Raw genomic sequence first — 20,850 nt, 5'->3', positions numbered from 1 at the left:
TCTGGGGAGGGTTGGGGAGGGGGGGGGGAGGGGGGGGGGGGGGGTAGTAGGTCAGTTTCCGTACAGCAGCGATATAACACATCATCCTTAGACAGAGATATCATATGTGGAGACCATTGATTATGCTTCTCACTACGTGTTTTTCTCTCAATGGCTATTAATTCAATGGCCAAGGCACAAAGGAGTGGAGACACTGGGAAACCATGCCTTATTCCCTTCTGCACTTCCCCATGAATACCGGTCACGGCAATCTGGTACATGCTGCTTTGCCCCTTCACAGCAGACAATTCTCCAGCTCCAGGATGCTGATTGGCACCACCACTCTTGATACTGGTGTGTTTTGTTTTGCCTTTGATTATTCCAGGACTGGTGACCAAATGAGTCTATGAAGGAATCTACTGTGACACTGGGAAATGCCGTACAGGGTTCCTTTTACCTACTGCAAGTCTTTAGTGTCTCATGTCTAAATCAATAATCTTCTATTGACCTTCCTCCAGAAATGTGGCATAGGCTGCAGGATTTTTTCAATAAGCGCACTGTGACTCACATTTCAAGTTGATTGAACCCACTCGATGCAAAGGCCTGTCAGGGGAAGCAAGCTTTCTGAAGTCAAATCACCAAGACCGTTCTTTAAAAAATGTGCACGTCTGTAAAGGCAGATATTTGTGGATCCATCTGAGTTGCAAGTGCCAGAGAGGGAATCATGCCTTGATAACAAACCCTATGACAAATAAAATAAAAATACAATCTCAGTTGTTGTAGCCTCTAAAATAAGAGCAAAGCAAGGGGTACAGTGAATGCAGAGGTGATGTTAAAAAAAACTTGAGAGGGTCATGTCTTTGTCTTTCATCCAGTCATCTTTCCAAAATGATTTTGCTTCAAGTCCTGTCACAAAGTGGAAGAGGCATCCCACAGTCAGAAACCTAGACGAGCTGAGAATATTTTGCTGTTTCAGAGACTACAAAAACACTAATTGACTACCACGAATCCAAAAACTACATGCGCCACAAATTGCGTTTGTTTTAGGGTTATTGAGCCCCCCCACCAGTAAAAAAACATGAAGGTGAAAAAATTGCAATCTTAATTAATGTAAACTTAATGCATCAGCTATGCAATAAGCCTAAATATTACCCACGTTCCTCATCTGTAATAACAGTGCAAAGCCTTTGTCACAACACAGAGGTGTCTTGTAGAATGAATCTTGGTGGAGCAGTGACAACCGCATTTAAAAGAATAAGGCAGATTTCTAACATATGGTGTGGTGCTGTCGGTTATTAGCTGATTATTGGAAACATGATGTCTGCCTTGACAAAAGTGTTGACAACGACAGTAACATACTTGCTTGCACACTATATATTAGGATTACACCTGAAGCCTATTTCTATTCTTGGTGAAACAGGATAAGGATTATTTGGCTACAAAAGGGCCCTCTTTAGAAATGTGGAAGAAATATGGGCATGGAAGGCTGTATGCTGAAGAAATTCTGATGAAGATTTCATGAAATGATAAACGGCTCTAAAATGACATACAAAAATGGGAGAAGTCTCTAATAGACTATTTGAGGAACATGATATGATAGACCACCCCCCCAAGCTTTGCAAAGTGAAGACTATTTGACTGACACCAACAGCACTTTTGTATTGAAAATTAAACTTGTTAATTTATATACCATGGTGATACCTAGTATGTGTAACATATAATCGATTGCTCCCATAAATGTTATTTGTGATGTAATTACCTTCTTACTGATATAATAAACATGCGTTTCATCAAAAAAATACTTTTATGGCCCACAAATATTGAGTCAAAGTCTATGACCAACCTTATGTACATTTATTAAAATACACAGACACAGTTCATTAAATACCCTTACTATGACAGAGACTACACATAAGACACAGAATTGCAGTACACAGAATAGAAAACAATTTAAAACATTATAAAAATTCTTAATATGAAATTGAGTGTACACCGGTCACTCAAAGTTTTTTTCTACTCTGAATGGGCCAAGAATGGTGAAGGTGAGAAGCAGATTTAAATCGCCAACTAGTGTAGACACAAAGGGATATTGACCAAGAGAATGTAGAGCAGAAAAAGTGCTTAAAAAAAGGCCATCTTGGATGCTCGACAACTGCGAACAGTGGTTATACAAAAAATAGTCCAGACATCTGTACAACACATCTTTCCCATAATACCCTGAGGTACTGAGGCACAAGTGTGAAAGGTGCAATTATACAGACAATCTTAGAGTTCATCCTCCTCAAAGTTGATCAAAAGCACTATAAAGAAACTCTTTAGGGCCTCTTCTCCCCTGAAAGAGGTTGAATCAGAATCAACAGCAGTGGTGCATTTTCTAGTTCATGCTGTCTGTCAAAGAGATTTCTTGTAGTTGAACTCCCAGAGAAAAAGGTGGATGTACCAGAGATCAATGGGCTTGTGACCGCTGGACTGGAGTGGTCTGGGTGGATGAATCTGCAGCAAATGTCCCTGTAGCCGACGATATTTGTGGCTTAGACGTATGTTCATAAGTCCGTTGGCAAGAAGTTTCCGAAAGGTTTGACTGCTCGTCTTCTGCGGGCTGACTTTCATAGGCACTGTCTTCTTTCACATCTGAAAATGAATGAATACGATACGATTTCAGTTCCATACTTTAGTAATACTAGCTCAATGGTACTATGCCTATGGGAAGGGACTTTCAGAAGGGATTTTCAGAATGACCATGGGAACACTGATGCCATGTTTGAGCAGTAAAGCATGGGGTCTGGTGTTAAGGTGACCTCTTTAGAAACCACACAAAGAGAAAGTGAGAGGAAAACCTGTCTTGAGAGCATTCAGCAATATTACAGTTCTACAGTACATATACAATAAAAAATGTTAGGGAGGACGCAGAAGAGAAGAGAGAAATGAAAAACATATGGGATAAAGTTGCTACGAGGTCCAGGAAGTCACTGCATTCTTTTACAGAGGAATTATCTGCATGGTCAAAGGCACAAACCCATCAATGCAACAGTGGTCCTTCCTTCATCACAAAATCGACTTGGGAGCTTAAGACCAGCTTTTGAAATATGGTCATGTGCTCAGATGTATGATTTAATAACTAACAGCATAGTGCGCAGGGGAATGGAAGCAATAATTAAAAAGCAAACCAACCGTGGGGTTCCTTGCTTTCCATGTAGAAGTACATTGCAATGGGTTAGGGAGGAAAGAAAAAGATACTTACCTTTGGTTATGCTCTTTCTGGTGGATTCTCTAACTTCAGATTCCTTAGCTTTAGAGTATGCCCAGGCACAAGGTTGGATCCAGAGAGTTTTATAGCAATGCTCCTGTGTGCAGATAGGTGCCACTGTGTGGCTCAGCTGTGACTCTGTACTGTCCCAGGAGTAACAGAGCACAGCTTTATATAAGCGTCACCCCTATACACTGTCAGTTTCTTAATCTTTCTCATTCCTGACCTCTGATGCGGAGCACTTCGAACAAGGCGCCATCTTGGGTGGGTCTAAGAAGTACTCCTCAGCCATTCGCTGGAGCCGACACGTGGACTCGATAGAGCCCTACTTAATTAGCTGGATATGACGCGCAGCGTGTACGCGCATCGTGGACGCCACAGTCACGCCGGAGTCACGCCAGAGTCCAGCCCGTCTGCGCCCGTCCGCGCTGAGGACGCGCTGGGCGGCTGGACTCTGGACTTAGATGAAGCTTTTGCCTCCTCGTGTAGATACTCTCACCAGGAGATGCTACGCCTGAAACCCTGAAGTTTGTGGTGCTCGCACTCCTATGAACCTGACAAACTTCTTTTTCCTTTACGATGTGGCTGTTACCACACGCGTAGGCCTGTTAGTCCTGTTCCCCGTCACCTTTCCTCTGACCTCCCCGCCGTCAGTAGACCCAGGACAGTGGGAGTAGAAGGCATTTTGATCAATGCCCGCTCCCTCGTCAAAAACAAGATAATGTTTAGGGAGACACCCTGGGCTAGCAGAAGGTAGATTCCTTGCAGGAAGAATGAAGAATGATTCACTGAGTCACTCTGATGGGGTGAAAATGGCATGGGGAATAATTGAAAGGCAGGACATAGCCGCTTTGAATGATCAGCATGACCCATCTGTCTGATGTGATACATACCCACCGGAGAGGAAATGCAATACACTGCCTCCTATCAGCTGAGTATTGTGGAGTTAAAATGACTAGGCAGCTGCTGCAGCAGGAGAGGAACAGAGGAGAGCTGTCCCCTACAGCATCAACACGACCTCAGCCATGAAAGATTTAAATTTAGATTTATTTGGACAATTGTGCAATTATTAAAACTCATAGCAATCAAAAATATACTGCTAAAAAACGAGTTAAAGTGTACAAACTTGAAAAACTTATCAATATTCCATCATCTTTCAATTACTATTGATATTAACTTGACACATATAAAAACTGATAAATTATGGTATTGACCATTAGCATGCAGAATCAAACATGATTGTCTTATCTACTTTAGAAGCTTTTCCCTAAACAGTCCTGAAAGCAGGACAGATTCGGTCAAAAGGCTGTCCCTGCGAATTTAACTGTCCAGACAGTAGTGCCTGGTGAACGTGTGCAGTGATGCCCACGTTGCTGCCTGACCAATGGTCTGGCAGCCTCAAGAAGGCAGACAGGAACGGAGGTACCCTTTGAGAGTGCCCAGAGCAGAGCCGTGGTGGGAAAGGGTCAAAATAAAGAGAAGGACTTGAGAGAGGCAAGCATAATAGATCTTTTTGTACAACATTTTACAAATTTGTGCCACAGGTAGGCATACACGGTAGAGGGATGCCTGACTGCCAAAACAACATTACAGACTTCAGGAGGCAGGTCGAATGGTATCAACTGCTGCAGCTTAATCTCAACGCAAGGCGGCGTGGAATTGACAAGTTCAGGTGGGGGACCCTCCCCTGCTGCTGTGAAAGAAGATCCTCCCGAAGTGGCAGCCTGTTTGTAAAATCGATACTCAGTTGGTGAAGGTTGAGATCCAAGACTCTCCGTGCCCAGTCCGGAGCCACAAGAATGACTCAGGCCTGGCCACACCTGATCTTCTTGAGCACTCTTGAAATGAGTGGTATTGGAAATGCGTACAGGAGGCCTGAGCTTCACACGAAACAAAAAGCATCGCCAAGCGGGTGCTGCCTTGGAAACTTCAGCGTGCAAAACTGCTGACATTGCACGTTCGACGGAGGCGAACAAGTCTAACCAAATTCCTCTCCACTGCTGAAATAGACCTTGTGCCGCCTCCAGATGGATATGCCATTTGTGATCCACTAGGCATTGATGTCCAAGTTTGTCCACCCTGGTGTTCAGAAAACCTGACAGGTGTTAAACCACCAGGGAGAAGTCCTGCTGTTCCAGCCACGTTCAGAGATGCAGGGCCTCCTTACAAAGTGTCCATGACCCCACTCTGTTTGTTGCAGTACCACATGGCGGTAGTGTTGTTTGTGAACACCTGAGCCAGCTTTCCTTAATTGAAGGAAGAAAGGCTTTCAATGTCAAGCAAATCTCTCGGAGCTCCAGCAAGTTGATGTGGAGTGAGGATTGCGCAGGAGACTAGAGTCCTCTGATCTCCACCTCTCCCAGATGGCCGCTTCATCCCAGGAGTGAGTAAAAACAGTTCCCAACAGGTATTATGCGGGGACAATTTAGAAAACGTATGCAATATGCATTACAAAGAAAGGAAACCAAGGAGTCAAGAAATTTTCAGAGAAGGTAGTCTTATTTTCATAAGTGGTAAGAAACTTTCAAAGGTCAATACAGTTAAAGCAGCACTGTACAGAGTGGATCTTGTGACAACCCGGTGACACTTGGTGCAAGTGCTATATACAATCAGTGACAAGTGAGTGTGCAAGTGTTTAAAAACAACAGCAATGGCGACGCATTGATCAAGATTTCAAACATCAGAAAATGGCCCCAACAGAGACAAGTAACCATTACTTGAAACACAATTATTAGAATGGGAGCACAAGACGTGAAATGCGTCATGAGATTCAAGCTGTCTAGTCGACGGCGTTTCGATCCCAGTTGTTCGGGATCCTCATCAGGACGGGGTTGTCGATGAGAACAGTGACTCAAGCTTTGGCAGGATGACGTGGTTGAAATCCTGGTTATAGACTCGATCGTCCAAGGTTACTGAATGATTCTTCCGTCTGGGCAGCGAGCGGTACTGGCGAGTCCTGACTGAATCAGGAAGGTTGGCCGTAACCGGGGGTCTGCTGTCACAGCGGGTTGCAGGCAATGAAGCGCATTCATTGCCTGCAACCCGCTGTGACAGCAGACCCCCGGTTACGGCCAACCTTCCTGATTCAGTCAGGACTCGCCAGTACCGCTCGCTGCCCAGACGGAAGAATCATTCAGTAACCTTGGACGATCGAGTCTATAACCAGGATTTCAACCATGTCATCCTGCCAAAGCTTGAGTCACTGTTCTCATCGACAACCCCGTCCTGATGAGGATCCCGAACAACTGGGATCGAAACGCCGTCGACTAGACAGCTTGAATCTCACGACGCATTTCACGTCTTGTGCTCCCATTCTAATAATTGTGTTTCAAGTAATGGTTTCTTGTCTCTGTTGGGGCCATTTTCTGATGTTTGAAATCTTGATCAATGCGTCGCCATTGCTGTTGTTTTTAAACACTTGCACACTCACTTGTCACTGATTGTATATAGCACTTGCACCAAGTGTCACCGGGTTGTCACAAGATCCACTCTGTACAGTGCTGCTTTAACTGTATTGACCTTTGAAAGTTTCTTACCACTTATGAAAATAAGACTACCTTCTCTGAAAATTTCTTGACTCCTTGGTTTCCTTTCTTTGTAATGCATATTGCATACGTTTTCTAAATTGTCTCCGCATAATACCTGTTGGGAACGGTTTTTACTCACATAATACACCCATCCCAACGTGGTTTATGGGTTTTCTCCTGTTAATTTCATACATCATCCCAGGAGTGGCGCATATGTCACTGTTGTCTTGTCTGGTTGGGGAAGGGAGAGGAGTCTGCCCTCTGACCCAATAGCGGTCTGTTGGCCAATACTGCAGGTTCTGTGCAGTTATCACCAAGGTCGGGAACATGTTGAAGAGATTCCTCTGATGCTGCGCCCACTGGAACTTTAAGTCTTACTGCAGAGCCTGCATATGCCACCTGGCATGTGTCACAAGCAGGATGCAGGAGGCCAAGAGGCCCAGCAGCCTCAGAGTCATTCTCAATGAAGTCCAGGATTGAGGCTGAAACATCCGTATCATAGCCTGAATATCCTGGACTTGCCGTTCATGAGGAAGGGCCCGAAACAGCACTGAATTCAGAACAGCTCAGGTAAAAAGGAGTGTCTGAGAGGGAGTCAGGTGTTACTACGGCACGCTGATAGAGAACACCAGCACCTACAGAAGGTTCACCATAGTCTGGAGGTGGGAGACGACAGCCTGGGGTGATTTTGCCTTCAGCAGCCTTTCGTCAAGATAGGGGAAGACTATCACCTCCTGATCTACGCAAATGACCTGCGACCACTGCCATCACCTTGGTGAACACCCCACGGGCACTGGTAAGGTCAAAGGGGAGCAAGGTGAACTGAAAGTGCTCGTGGTCTAGTGTAAACCGCAGATGGCCAAGCAGGACGGGAAAGTGAAAATAGGCGCCCAGTATGGCCAAAGTCCAATGCCACCATCCAATCTCCTGGGTCAAGGGCAGAGAAGACCTGAGCTAGAGTGAGCATCTTTTCTTTTTTGCCGATGTAGTTGAGGACTTTTCCTTCTTCGAGACCAGAAAGTAGTGGGAATTGCAACCACAGCCTACTTCTGGCACCAGAACTCTCTCTGTGGCTCCCTTTGCCAAAAGAGTCAAGTCTTCCTCCTGCAGCAAAGCCAAGTGACCCTCCGTCAGCCTTTTGGTGAGGCGGAGGGATGGGTAATCTCGAAGGAGGGGGAGTAGCCCCTTCGGACTGTCTGAAGAACCCACCTGTTCGAAGTGATGTTTTACCAGTGGTTGAGGTGATGGCTGATCCTGCCACCAACGAGCTGCCCAAGACCTTGAAGGGCTGGACAAGGAGGGGTTGGAAACAGTGTGGCCACTGAGAGGCCCAAAGACTTCGCCGTAGCCCGCAAGTCCTTAAAGAGCTTTAGGGCCATGCATGCTTTGCCTCCAAATAGGCGGATGCTATGAAAGAACATGTCCATGAATGAAGCCTGAACTGCCCCAGAAATGCCAGAATTTCTCAGCCAGGCGTTGTGTCGAACAGTCACTGTTGATGACATTGCGCTGCCCAGTGAGTCAGTTATGTCAAGCCCACAATGAATGGCAAACTTTGCTGCATCTTTCCCATCTGATACCACTTGGGAGAGAATAGCTGGGGCCTCCTCCAGGAACTGTTGCAGAACTTGCGCAACTGTTCCCATAGGGAGTCGGAATAATGGCACAATAGGCATGCAGTGTTCACCGACTGGAAGGCTGGTGGAAGAAAAGATTTTCTTACCCCAACTATCCAGCCTCTTGGATTCCCTGTCCAGGGGTGAGGAAGGGGTACCCCTTGCGAGGTAGATGCTTGGACCATCAAGCTATCAGGGGTATGGTGGTTGGTGAGTAAATTTGGGTGACTCAGTGCACAGCGATTTGAGGAGGAGATATCCGGGGGCAAGACCTCCATATTGATGTTTGTCTTGACTCTCACCAAAGGGAGCTGAAGGTCCAAGACCACAGCTGCCCTTCTCACCACCATAGCATATGAAGCTCCAATCTCCATAGCCATGGTAAGGGGAGAAAGCTGGCCAGAATCTGGAGAGGTATCCAGTGTACTGGCCTCACCCAATTCCTCATACCAGTCCATTTTGTGTTCAGACTGGCCTTGTGAAGGGTCCAGCGACCCCTACCAATCTTCCTCCATTTCAGGCCTTTCAAAATAAGGCTGAGCAACCAACTTAAGACTCAAGGGTGCTATAGGTGCCGGATCAACATTGATAGGCGCTGATTCGGCTCTGTGTCATCCGAGATAAGAATGTAGCTGGAACAGCCGGGGGAGCTGGTGGCGTCAGGAATCTCGGCGCAGGAGCCGGCACCGGGAAATGTCGCAGTGGCATGCCCGGCAGTGGTCCAGATAAATTACCAGATCCATGGAGGATCACTCGTGCTGGGGCTGGACCAGCTGGCGTGGAACTCTTTGGAGACCACTCAGTGCCTCTGGGGCCCGAACGCGCATCAGAAGGGCCAGGCCGCCAAGTATGAGGCATATGGCATCATAAAATTCTTCGAGCTGGATAGGGGTCACTCTGGCTACCGGGAAGCAGGGTAGTGCGGTGCAAACCCAAGCACAGGTTCTACAGAATGAGGCTTAGAGTGCCAAGATTCCTCCGTCACATCGGCCGATGGACGGGGAGAAGTTGAAGCACACTTCTTGTGTTTCTTATGCTTCTTACCTGACCTACCCGACGACTTTGAGTTGGAGGAGGAGGGCTTAGGACTGCCGGTGCAGTGCCCGGACATTCCTCTTGACCGGGATAATGACGTGGTGTATAGCACTGGGCCGCATGCAGCTTTAGGGACCGCTTCCTCAAAGCTTTTGGACCCATGGCCTGGCAGTCGGAGCATGACTGAGTCGGGCACTCTAGGCATCAATGATAAATCAGGCTTAGATCAGTCACCGACATGCTGCGGTGGCAGGCGATGCACAGTTTGAATCCAGAAGTCTGCTTTGACCTTAAGACCAAAAAATGTTTGACAAACCTTTGAAAAAAGCCTGTCAAAAAGTGCCAGAGGGTAGGTCTTCTTTGGTCGGCGCAGAAAGATAAGAACTGACGTCAGCGCGCCGAGATGGTGCCTATATAGGTGATGCAGACATCACATTGATGGAGATGATGCAGATGACGTCACACGGAGCTGACTGCCGCCATCTACTGGAGCGCATTGGTATTGCTTGAAGAAAAATCTTCCGGATCCAATCTGAATCCTGGGAAATTCAAAGTTAAGGAATATGCGGCTAGATGTCTCTATCAGACAAAGATGTAAACATACAAGCCACATAGGTTGTTTGAGGGTACAGTTATAAAGTGTTTCTAAACTGCAAAACATTCGATCAAACCCCAATTATATAGAAGGTAGCTTAAATCACTGTGACTAGTATGGAGAGGAATGCAACTATGAGGGTAGCCGGCGACTCAGCGATTAATCTGCGTAACATGTGTAATTAAAGAACTTCAGGTTAAAGTGCTACTAGAAGTGCAGGATTACGGTGCTTCAGGCAGATTTATAATGTGCTATAAGTGCCCCCCCGTGCCCTGGCGGAGACCCTCCTAACTTCTTGCCCATGAATTACTGGGGACAGAACCACACATTACATGTGAAGGATTAAAGTGCTTCAGGCTAATATTACCCACCCAGGGGCCTCTTACTAATTAAATAATATGCCAGGCAGTAGAGTTGATAAGGAGAGCCCCTGATTCATTTTTACCCGTAGCCTCCGGAGCTGCCTGGAGAAATTAAAAAGCAACTTACATTTTTTTAAAGAAGCGAATAGACAACTGAGTGGATTCCCCTTTTTAGAAAACATTGCATTGCCAAGTACTAATATTCAGGGACTTCAAGGTGGGACGTAACAAATGTCTTCTATGCGTTACAAACATTTTACAAAAGCAGATTATATGAACAAGGGACTCTACTCTTCATGGCACATAGCCTGTAATGTGTGTCCTTTGCACTCCATCGCCTGCCATAACTACAGGCCCTTAGGGGGATCAGCCCAAACTGTAGTCTCATTGACAATTTCTTCTGGCACTTGGTGAGGTCTGGGACAGATAAATTGGAAGCACCCCGTTCATAAAGGTTTACAGTCCAACTACCTTGAATTTCTCCATCAGAAACTTCATATCACAATCAGCGGAGATGTTTTTAGCTTGTTTTAATAGTAATCTCTAAGTTAGCTTTAGAGAGTTATTGGTGGGTCAAATGTTGTGTGCTTCCTGGGTATTCATAAAGCTGTTCAGTTACTGCTTCCACAGGGTGTTCTCCTTTTCTAATGCAGGACAAAAAAGATAATTTAAACTGCTTATCTGCACCCTTTTTAATTTTAAGCAACAGTGAACGATCTAATTAGCTTGATGGGTTCTAAAGTCTCTTGGATGCCATTGGTGCCCTGTTGAGGGTAAAAGAACAACAGGGGCGCCTATTTCTTATTTCAGCATGGTGTGATCGCTGACCAGAGATGGAGAGACGTTTAATGTATTTATTAAATGGGAGTGAGCTATTGATATCCATATGTAGTCAAGGTTGGGGATTCACTTTTGCGACAAATGGATATAAGTCAAATGAGAGTCTGTCTTAAATATGCCATTCAGCAGGCGCAGCCCGGTATCATTCAGTACAGAACTCCTTTCTTGACTTTGCTTCTCTATTATTTGGAATTGCATAAAGGGTGAAGGGATAGTCCAGTGCTATCCGATGGTCCCAGCACCCATAGCTATTAAATTTCAGTTTAAATCACCTATATCTGGTCATATAACTTTGGAGTGTTAGCAGCAAGTGGGCCAGCGTCTCAGATCTTTTTGGCTTTTGTAGGAAGCAAATAAATGCTACAGAGGATCAAGGAACGTGGGCTATTGTTGTAAGATTTGTAAACCAAATTTAATTTTTGTTTGATCTGTTTATTGAAGATTGTTTGTTTTGTTTTGTATACATAAACACAAAGCAGTGCATCATCAGAAAAAAATGCAATACGGAACCAACAGGGAATCAGAAATTCCCAATAACTAAGCAACGATATAACTGCTTGGTTACATCAGCAAGCATAAATAATATAGGCGATGATATTCAACATATCCTATCAGACAAGGCAGTCCCTCCCACCATCAGAGAATCTGAACGATTGTATTAAGCCGCAACACATCTGCAGCCTGAGCAACAGGCAACAATTTACATAATCACATTTTATATGGCTTCAACCAAATTTAATTTAGTGATAATAAAGTTGCCTTTCACCACATCCACCATGGAAAGCTCGTTTTTCACACAAATTTAAAACGCCACCAGAGACGTCCACTCACCTTCGATCAAATGATGGTGGTTTGTATACCGTATAATCAGACCAGTGAGACAAATCAAGTGCCCAGGTTTCTTGTAAGGATACAATATCCATCGTTCTCAAAATTAGTACGGTCTTCTTTTTCCCCCTCAACAGTGCAAATTTGCTTATGTTCTGGCATGAAATCAGTGGACCTGCTGTAGCAGCACTTGTTGAAAGGGCTGATTTTTTCTAAAAGGTAGCTACTTAGTACAACCCCAAAACTTCCTGTATGGTGAATGGAATTTATTGGTGGGAAACGAGAGTCACAAATATTGTGCTGAGGCTTGCCTGTCCTTAAAAGTTCAAGACCCAAATCATACTTCTGTCAAAACAATCTTTAGCCATCAAAGGGCAAGCTTATCATAGACGCTTGGATATCTACTGAAAACCTGGTTTCTCAAAACCATGAATGCCTTCGAAGCAATACAATTGTGCCAATCACTCTGACAACAGTATGTTGTGTCAAAGCCAGGAAAGAGGACATACTTTGTTGAGTTCCGGACGTTAGTCTAGTTTAAGCAAGCAAGGTCTTTTGTGATTGCCATCAAGAACTCACTGGCCATGTCCCAAAAAGCATGGGTATAAGTGCCCAGAATACATAATATGTTCAAGAATCTTAAGGCTAAACTAGTAAAAATAGAACATGCTCTTTATAAATGTATCAATAAATGTCGACTCTTTAGCCAGAGGAATAAGGAGTGACTTTATTCATTAATGCCTGTACACTAGGCTTTCAGGCATCGGATGCATTGTCAACAAAAAAAAAAACACAACAAAAAAAATCAGGATCACTGGGGGGACTGTATGTCACCTGACCGTGGGTTGACCTACCAGGTGACCTAAACACAGATTAGAATGGGTGGCTATAAGAGTGTTTGCTGAATGGTAGGTGAGACTCAGAAGAAGTAGGACCTGGTTGAAGGATCTCATTTAACAAGTCTGTCTTAGTTTCAAAAGTGGCCATCTGTATATCTAGCACTTCTGCTGCCCTTCACACAACCAATGCAAAAGACATTTTATTCTCATGGTGGATCAGGTGGCAAATCTAGCTCAGTCTCTGATGACGCATCTAGCCCACTTTAATTTTTTTAAGTCCAGGCGTAGCCTGTCACCGGTGCGAGGGGAGTGGAGGGGTCGGTTGTCCGCCTCTACATCATAATTGTTGTTGGGAGACAAAAAAAATAATAATAATAATTGTTGTTGGGAACATTTTGCATATCTTGAACCACATCAGTACTGGATCTAAATAAGGCATTTAACCTCTGATAATACTGGCTTTGAGCCATACGTTGAAGATTAGCATCTGTTTGTAAACTACGGGTTGTGCTTTTGTAATCTCGTATGGGCCTGAAGAGAGCCAACAATGGCTCAGCGGCTGGCATGGCAATTGAGATCAGCATAGAAGAAACTGCTGTGGACCCAAATACGAAGGTGAAAGTGTGAACCAATGTCAAAATGGACCCAGGACCAGATCCCATGAGATTCGTTTAAGCAGGGAGGCAGCCCTCTGGAGGACGTCCAACTAAAGCTCGTCACTGCATGGGGCCTGAAGGTATGCCAGTGGGAGCCAGAAGTGTCTAAAGGAGAGGAAGCATGGCCTTCTTGAAGGCCTCTGCTTGCTACTGGGTCTACGACATCCCAGGAAATGCAGGGAACCACCAGGACCATTCGCTGGACCAGATTGGAGACAGAAGATGCTTGTGGGGTATGGTATTTTGATAGACTCCCTCCCGCCTTTCCCCTTGATTTCTAGAAGTGGGATGGGGTTGAGCTCTGGTTTGTATTTGTGTGCTTATGGTACGATTGACTTCGACTTACAGGTAGACTTTGAGCAGGAAAGAAACTTCACTTGAACAGGCGGCTTATGGGAACAAGAGTAACCCTTTAACCTGATTGGAAGTAGCGGTTATATTTAGACTGCAGCCTCTTCCTATGTTTGGGGAAGTATTTTCCCCACACACTCCTGCATCCCCTTTGGGTTCCTGAGGGCACATTTACTGCACATCTTGGAGTTGTGACTGGAGACCTAGTGCCAACTGCACGTCATATGGGTCCATAACTCATATCCGCTTTTTTTAGCTGTGGTACGGCTTGAATTCTGTCATTTTGGCGCAACACATCATCCCTAGCACACGGTATAAGGTACATTTTGAGTCATTGGAAGACCGTCACCCTTTGGAGCGGTATTACAGTTCAGCCTTCAGGGCGGTGGAAAGAAAGGGATTGCCGTCAGAGTGCAGGGGGGTGCACTTATTAGTGGCTCTGCTCCGTCATTTCCCAGACACTGCATGGCCACAACACTGTGCAGCCTACTTGGACAGCAGAGCATTGCTGTAAAATTCTCTGGATCCACTCTGGCATAAGGAGACATTCCAAAGAAGAAGAATATGCAGTCAGAAGTAGCCATCAGAGGATCTGTATTTGCAAATCTTGTCTACTGGCAGCACAAATACCCTACTTAATGTCCTAATTGGCATACCATAAGGTGAATCCTTTTCAGAAATGTTGATGAAAACCAGATAATGAACCAACCAGGAAGTGGGCAGAACTTTTTATTACTCATGTTTTGAATGATTGCTATTTGTACTAATCAAGTTCATATCGATCTAGAGAGGACTGCTGTACAAAAGTCAAAGTAGGGGATAATTAATATTCATCCACACACAAGGTGGAGAAACTAAGTTTTAAGACTGGGTACTCTGGAGGAGATCTAGACTTTTTGTAGCATGGCAGGAGGTAGTCCAGCAATCGTGTGTTTTTTTCTCCTGTGTTGTGTCCCAAAATGGTTAAGTGTCCAGTCAGGAGGGAGTGTCAGGTTGTTGTTAATGCTTTATTTGAAAATGTATAGTTAACAATATCCGGTCCTGCAAGAGTAACTGCTGAAGGTTCTTTAGTGTGAAAGTGATGTGATCATAATTTAGCCCTTTGATGAGTCAAGGAGCAGCATACAGGATATTCACTGAAGTATCAACAGCGAGCAGGGTGCTGCCTCAATTTAGGTGACAAAGTAACAGTGTTTGTTTTGTGGGTCTGAAGTCTTCTTTGGATTAGTAGTGTTTGTAGGATTTGAATTTGCAAAGTTGTTAGTCGGCTGTCTAATTATTGTTCCAAATGAGGGTTTTGAAGGAAAGATTACGGTCTATACTGAAACTGAGTTCTTTTGCAGAAAGTTGCTGTGTGAATCCACCCAAGGTCTTGTTGCAGAACATTACCTAGAGCTATTAGAGAAGTCTAAAGGATTAACTATGCAGCCCGTCTTGAAAGCGACCCTTTGGGCCATGATTGATTGAATGGCAATTTGTGTAAGCGCTACTTTGCCCAGAGGCGTCAAGGCGCAAAAGATGGAGTAAAGCCAGGTACTGATATAGAGTAACAGGGTATGGAGGCCTAAGAGTAGGCTTCAGTAAAGAGCAGAGTTTTAAGGCCCTTTCGAAAGAGCAGCAGAGAATCCTGGCCCCTGAGTTCCAAAGGGAGCTCATTCCAAAGTCTGGGGGCTAGAGAAGAGAAGGCCTTACCACCCCATCTCGCTTTAGCGACTCGGGGGATAGACAACAGATTATGACCGGAGGAGCGTAGTGCTCTGCCTGGGATATAGGTCGACACTAAGGTCCTAAGGCCCTCGGCGCCAGCACCGTGAAGAGCCTTGTGGGTGATGGTCAGGATTTTAAATTTTATTCTGGCATGCACCGGGAGCCAGTGAAGACTTCTCCTGATCCTGGTCCCTGAGGAGCGTCTGGGGGCATTGACAACGAATCTCGCTACTGCGTTCTGGATGACCTGCAGGCGATGGTGTAATTTGTTGCTCATGCCAAGGTATAGAGCATTGCAGTAGTCCAGTTGCGAAGATAGAAGGTAACTGCAACCTGTTTCCGGGCATCAGGAGAAAGGTAGAGGGTAAGTTTTCTTAGTATCCTTTAGACCCCGCAGCAGGTTGAGACTGTTCTACTTACTTGCCTATCAAAAGCAAGTGAGGTGTCAAATGTAACTCCCAGATTACGGGCGGTGAGGGAGGGCTGGGGACAAGATCCAAGTGTCTGGGGCCACCAATCATCTGACCAGATCTCCTTATTGCCCCCGAAGACCAGGATCTCCGTTTTCTCCCCATTCAGTTTAAGGAAGTTCGAGGCCATCCAACCCGCCACAGCTTCCATACAATTTCGGAAGTTTAGGGCCGTGGTCTCGACAGAATGGGACAAGGAGACCATAATCTGGGTGTCATCGGCATACGAGAGCACTTCCAGTCCAAAAGTTCTAACAAGCCTAGCAAGTGGGGCCACATAAATGTTGAACAAAGTGGGACTCAAAGCGGAGCCCTGCGGTACCCCACATTGCAAAGGCATGGCATTGGAAAGGAAGTCACCCAGTTTGACCCTTTGCTCCCGATGGTTGAGGAAAGAAGTGAGGAGGCTGAGAGCCCGACCCTTCACCCCCGTCTCACTGAGGCGGGAGGCCAGAATGGTAGGGGACAGGGTGTTGAATGCTGCTGTAAGGTCGAGTAGGATCAGAAGAGTAGTCTGACCACTATCGACCTTGGCGCGGATATTATTGACCACCACTGTAAGGGCTGACTCAGTGCTATGCGCCTTTCGGAAGCCATGCTGAGATGGATCAAGCAGGCAGGTCTTATCTAAAAAAGCGCTAAGATGGAAATTCAGATGAGCCTCCAACATCTTAGCTGGAGCGGGAAGAAGGGAAATGGGGCGAAAGTTCTTCAGAATCCCAGGATCCAAGGAAGCCTTTTTTAGGAGAGGCTTAACGATGGCAGTCTTCCAAGGAGCTGGAAACTCACCACTGGAGATGGCTCTATTCATGACTTCCAGCAAAGGGGGAAGTAAAGTGTCCCTGCAGTTTTTTAGAATTTTAAGGGGACAGGGATCAAGGGGGGAGCCTGACTTGGTCGAGTCTAGTAATTTGTCCAGTGTCTCAGTCGTAAGAAGAGGAAAGTTGGCGAAGATATCTTTGGAAGCTGGGGGAGGATCTAAGCAGGGAGAGAGAACGTGAGTGAGGTTATGACTCTGAAGAGCTGTGTAGATATCCAAGATTTTGGTGTGGAAGAAAGTGGCGATCTGATCACAGAGTTCTTGAGAAGGAATTATGGATTATGGGGTCGGGATGTTGGACAAGAGATAAGGTATCTACCACCTTAAAGAGATCACCCGGGAAGGAGAGAGATGAGGTTAGCTTGGAAAAGTAGATTTGCTTTTCGGCTAACACCGCCACTTTATAGCTCTTAAGGAGATTTTTATGCTTGATCCGAAGATCGGCATCAAGCTGAGCTCTCCAAAGCCTTTCGTGCCTCCTACACTCCTGTCTCTGGAGTCGAAGAGCTTCTGAATACCAGGGCGCTGACGGGCTTTTCCTAGCACAGTAGTGAGATTTAAGAGGGGCTAAGGTGTCAATAGCCCGAGAGATGGTACTTGCAAGCTCACGGGCAGTGGTATCGATATCCTGGGAGGGGGGGGGCTTGAAGCTGGCAATGAAAGGGCCAAGTGATTCATTAGACAAGCCCCTATAGTTCCTCTTTAGAACCCAACAATTCCTGTCCGTGTGGGGGGCAGAGAGGGAACCTGAGACAAATTCCAGTGGGACTGCTGTGTGATCCGACCAGGAGAGGGGCAGAGGGGAGCCAATCTCAAGCCTGGGGTCATTAGTAAAAACCCCATCTAAGATATGGCCAGCAGAATGGGTAGGGGATAGCACTTTTTGGGAAAGGTCAAAAGAGGCAAGCGCGTCCAGGAGTGACATAGTGTCAGCAGAGTTGAGATTTTCTAAATGGAAATTAAAATCTCCTAGGATAGTCAAAGAAGGCCTGTTAATGAATGGTTCAATTGCTTCAAGTAAATCGGCGACAAATGGAGACCTAGAGTGGGGGTCTGTAGATAAGAATACCAGCAAAATTTTCTGTCGGGAGGTATTAAGTGAAAAGAAGAGGGCCTGAAAGGATTTCTGGGGAGAAGGAAGGGGCTCCATATGACAGGTAAAAGAATTCTTGTAGACAATGCCTATCCCAAACCCTCTGCGGTCCTCTCTATCCTGTCTTACCATGGCATAACCATCAGGGAGGGCATTAATCAGGTCGGGCCGGATGAGTCCGAGCCCCACGTTTCGGTGACAAAGACCCAGGAAGGTTTTCTTTCCGAGACAAAGTCTCGGAAAGCAACGTTGTTACTAACCAGAGAACGGGCATTAATAAGAAAGCCCACTTCTTACGGGGGAGAAGGAGGATTATGTCTCACCTGAGCCCTCGAAGGCTTAGCAATATAGACATGATTTAGCGCGCTAGGAATAGCCTTGCAACTACAAATAAAACCAAGGTACAGTTGCTCAGGAGACAGCATGTGATGACATGCTTGTCTGGGGGGTCTGAGAGATATGAGAGAGCCAAACAGATCCCCATGGTCATCAGGAGAAGTAATAGGGGGCTGGGCAGTGTAGTTTTGACAGTCCCGGTCTGGCTGACTGCCATTTGAGTTGTTTCCAGATGAGTCTTGCCGCCTGGTTTTGGACTATCTGGAGTCGTTTTAACAGACCCGATGGCAGGCCAAGATATACAGCATTCGAAAAATCAAGGTGCAAAAGTACCAGGGCTATCACTACCTGCATGAGTGAGGAGGGTGTTAGGAAGTGGGCAATTATCTTAATTTTCCGAAGTTGGAAGAAGCTAGAGGAGACAACAGCTCCCACGTGTCCTTTAAGTGATCAGTCAGCATTTAGGATGACCCCTAAGCTTTTGACCGAGGGGGAAGCGGTGGGGGGGGGGAACCCATATCCGCCCGCCAGAAGTGCGGGCCCCAACTGATCACACTCTTTCCAGGCAGTACTTGCTCCGTCTTGCCTGGGTTGAGTTTTAGGTGATTCAAGTCCATCCAACTCCGTATGTGAGTCATAGTAGCCTGACATTCTGCAGCTGCGTCTGGAGAAGTCAATGGAATTATCAGCTGCAGATCATCTGCATAATTAAAAATGGTAATCTTGCGGTTTTTTAGGGAGTGTATCAGGGGTCTGAGGTATAGATTGAATAGTAGTGGCGACAGTGACGATCCCTGAGGGACCTCACAGAGGGAGGACAGTCTCGGGCGGTAAATGTTCCTAACCCAACTGATTGTGTCCGGTCAGTAATGAAGGACGCTATCCAGTTGAGTGCGGGTCCCCTAAGACCAGCATGTTCGACACGGTTCAGCAGTATGTTATGATCGACCGTGTTGAACACAGCCGACAGATCTAAAAGCACCAGGGCCTGGTGGATACCCCTGTCCGCATTTATTCTAAGGGTATCCTGAACTGCAAGAATCACTGCTTCCGTTGAGTGTGACGGGCGGAATCCAGCTTGATTGGGTTCAAGGTAATCAGAGTGTTCAATGAAATTCGAGAGACATCTCGATACGTGAGCATCCAAAATTTTGGCCATGAAAGGAAGCAGGGAGATGGGACGGTAATTGGACGAGTCCGTGGGGTCAGCCCCAGGCTTTTTTATGAGGGGGACGACCATTGCGTTTTTAAAGGCGCAGGGAACTTTGCCTTGCGCTAAAGATTTGTTGAGGAGGGGAAGTATGCTCTGGAGTATGGCCGAAAAGACCTCTTTCATAATGTGTGGTGGGCAGCTATCATTGGGCGACCCAGAGTGATGGCACGTGACAAACACCCAGGTGGCTGGAGGTAGTATCGGATCTAAGACTGCCACATAGGTTGTCACACTAGCACTTAAATCCTGCTGGGGTAGTTGTTTAATAGGGCCGCAGCATGGAGTGTTCACCTAAGTCGGGTTCTCCGGCGGATCCCTGTCCGGCGCGAGTCCTAGCAGGTATAGATGAGGCAGTTTGCCCAGCAGTTGTAGCCTTGGTTAATTCTTCTCTTTTGACTGCCCATGTACCCGCCCAATGGAAGCGGGCCAAATTACTACCCCTTCTGAAAAAACCATAATTGGACCCCCTGCTGCCGGACAATCATCAGCCTATCTCACTCCTGCCAGCATTGGCCAAAGTCTGTGGGAAGTTGGCCTTTAGGCAACTGGAGACATTTGCGGAAACAACCGGGGGTACTCCACCCAGCTCAGTCAGGCTTCAGAGTTGCCTACAGCATGAGAATGCTTTGGTGGAGGTATCGGAGGCGATCTGAGAGTGTCTCGATGGGGGCGGCAGGGCGGCCCTGATAATACTTGACCTCTCTGCCGCCTTCGATACGGTCCCCCACCAGCGGCTCTTTGCTAGGCTCTCTGCAATTAGGATTTCTGGCTCGGTCTGGGACTGGGTTAAATCCTTTTTGGACTCCCGCACGCAGCAGGTCTGCATGGGCTCCTGTGCCTCATTGGTTAGAAGCCTGTCCACTGGGGTTCCGCAAGGCTCAAGGCGGAGTCCTCTGCTGTTTAATATCTACCTAACACCTTTGATTTATCTAGCTGAGGAACTCGGCGCAAAAGTAATGGCATATGCTGATGACACACAGCTGCTTTTTACCTGGGGGAGCACGGATTTGAACACACTCGTGGCACAGACCTCCCTCACCGCTGTTTTTCATTGGATGGCTCAAGACTCCCTCAAATGTAATGCGGATAAGTCGGAGGTCCTCCTATTCGGCCAGTTCCCCGCAGATTTCAGACACCGCCTGTGGCCGCCTAACCACCCTAGGCCTCAGTCCGAGGGTGGGCCTGCTAAAAATCTGGGGGTCTGGTTTAGTGAGGACCTCCGTTTTAGCGATCAGGTAAAGAAACTGTCGGGAGCTTGTTTTGGTACTCTCAAAAAACTCAGTAAAATTCTCCCCTTTCTCCCGCGAGTAGCTAAAGAGACTATTGCCCGCGCTCT

At 46.3% G+C, this 20,850-nt stretch overlaps 1 protein-coding gene across 1 annotated transcript in view; it reads right to left on the bottom strand.

Moving 5' to 3' along the window:
- Positions 1-1,818: 1,818 nt before the first annotated feature.
- NFKB2 (nuclear factor kappa B subunit 2) overlaps positions 1,819-20,850 on the bottom strand; it is a 256,667-nt gene continuing 237,635 nt past the window's right edge. The window contains exon 24 of the mRNA XM_086922228.1: positions 1,819-2,610. Within this exon, the coding sequence (XP_086778354.1) occupies positions 2,426-2,610 (185 nt within the window). The 3' untranslated portion in view covers positions 1,819-2,425. The remainder of the gene's footprint in view (positions 2,611-20,850) is intronic.

The sequence above is a fragment of the Lissotriton vulgaris genome, chromosome 5, assembly GCF_964263255.1.
Source record: "Lissotriton vulgaris chromosome 5, aLisVul1.2, whole genome shotgun sequence".
NCBI lineage: Eukaryota > Metazoa > Chordata > Amphibia > Caudata > Salamandridae > Lissotriton > Lissotriton vulgaris.
This window is presented reverse-complemented; position numbering and strand designations above follow the sequence as displayed.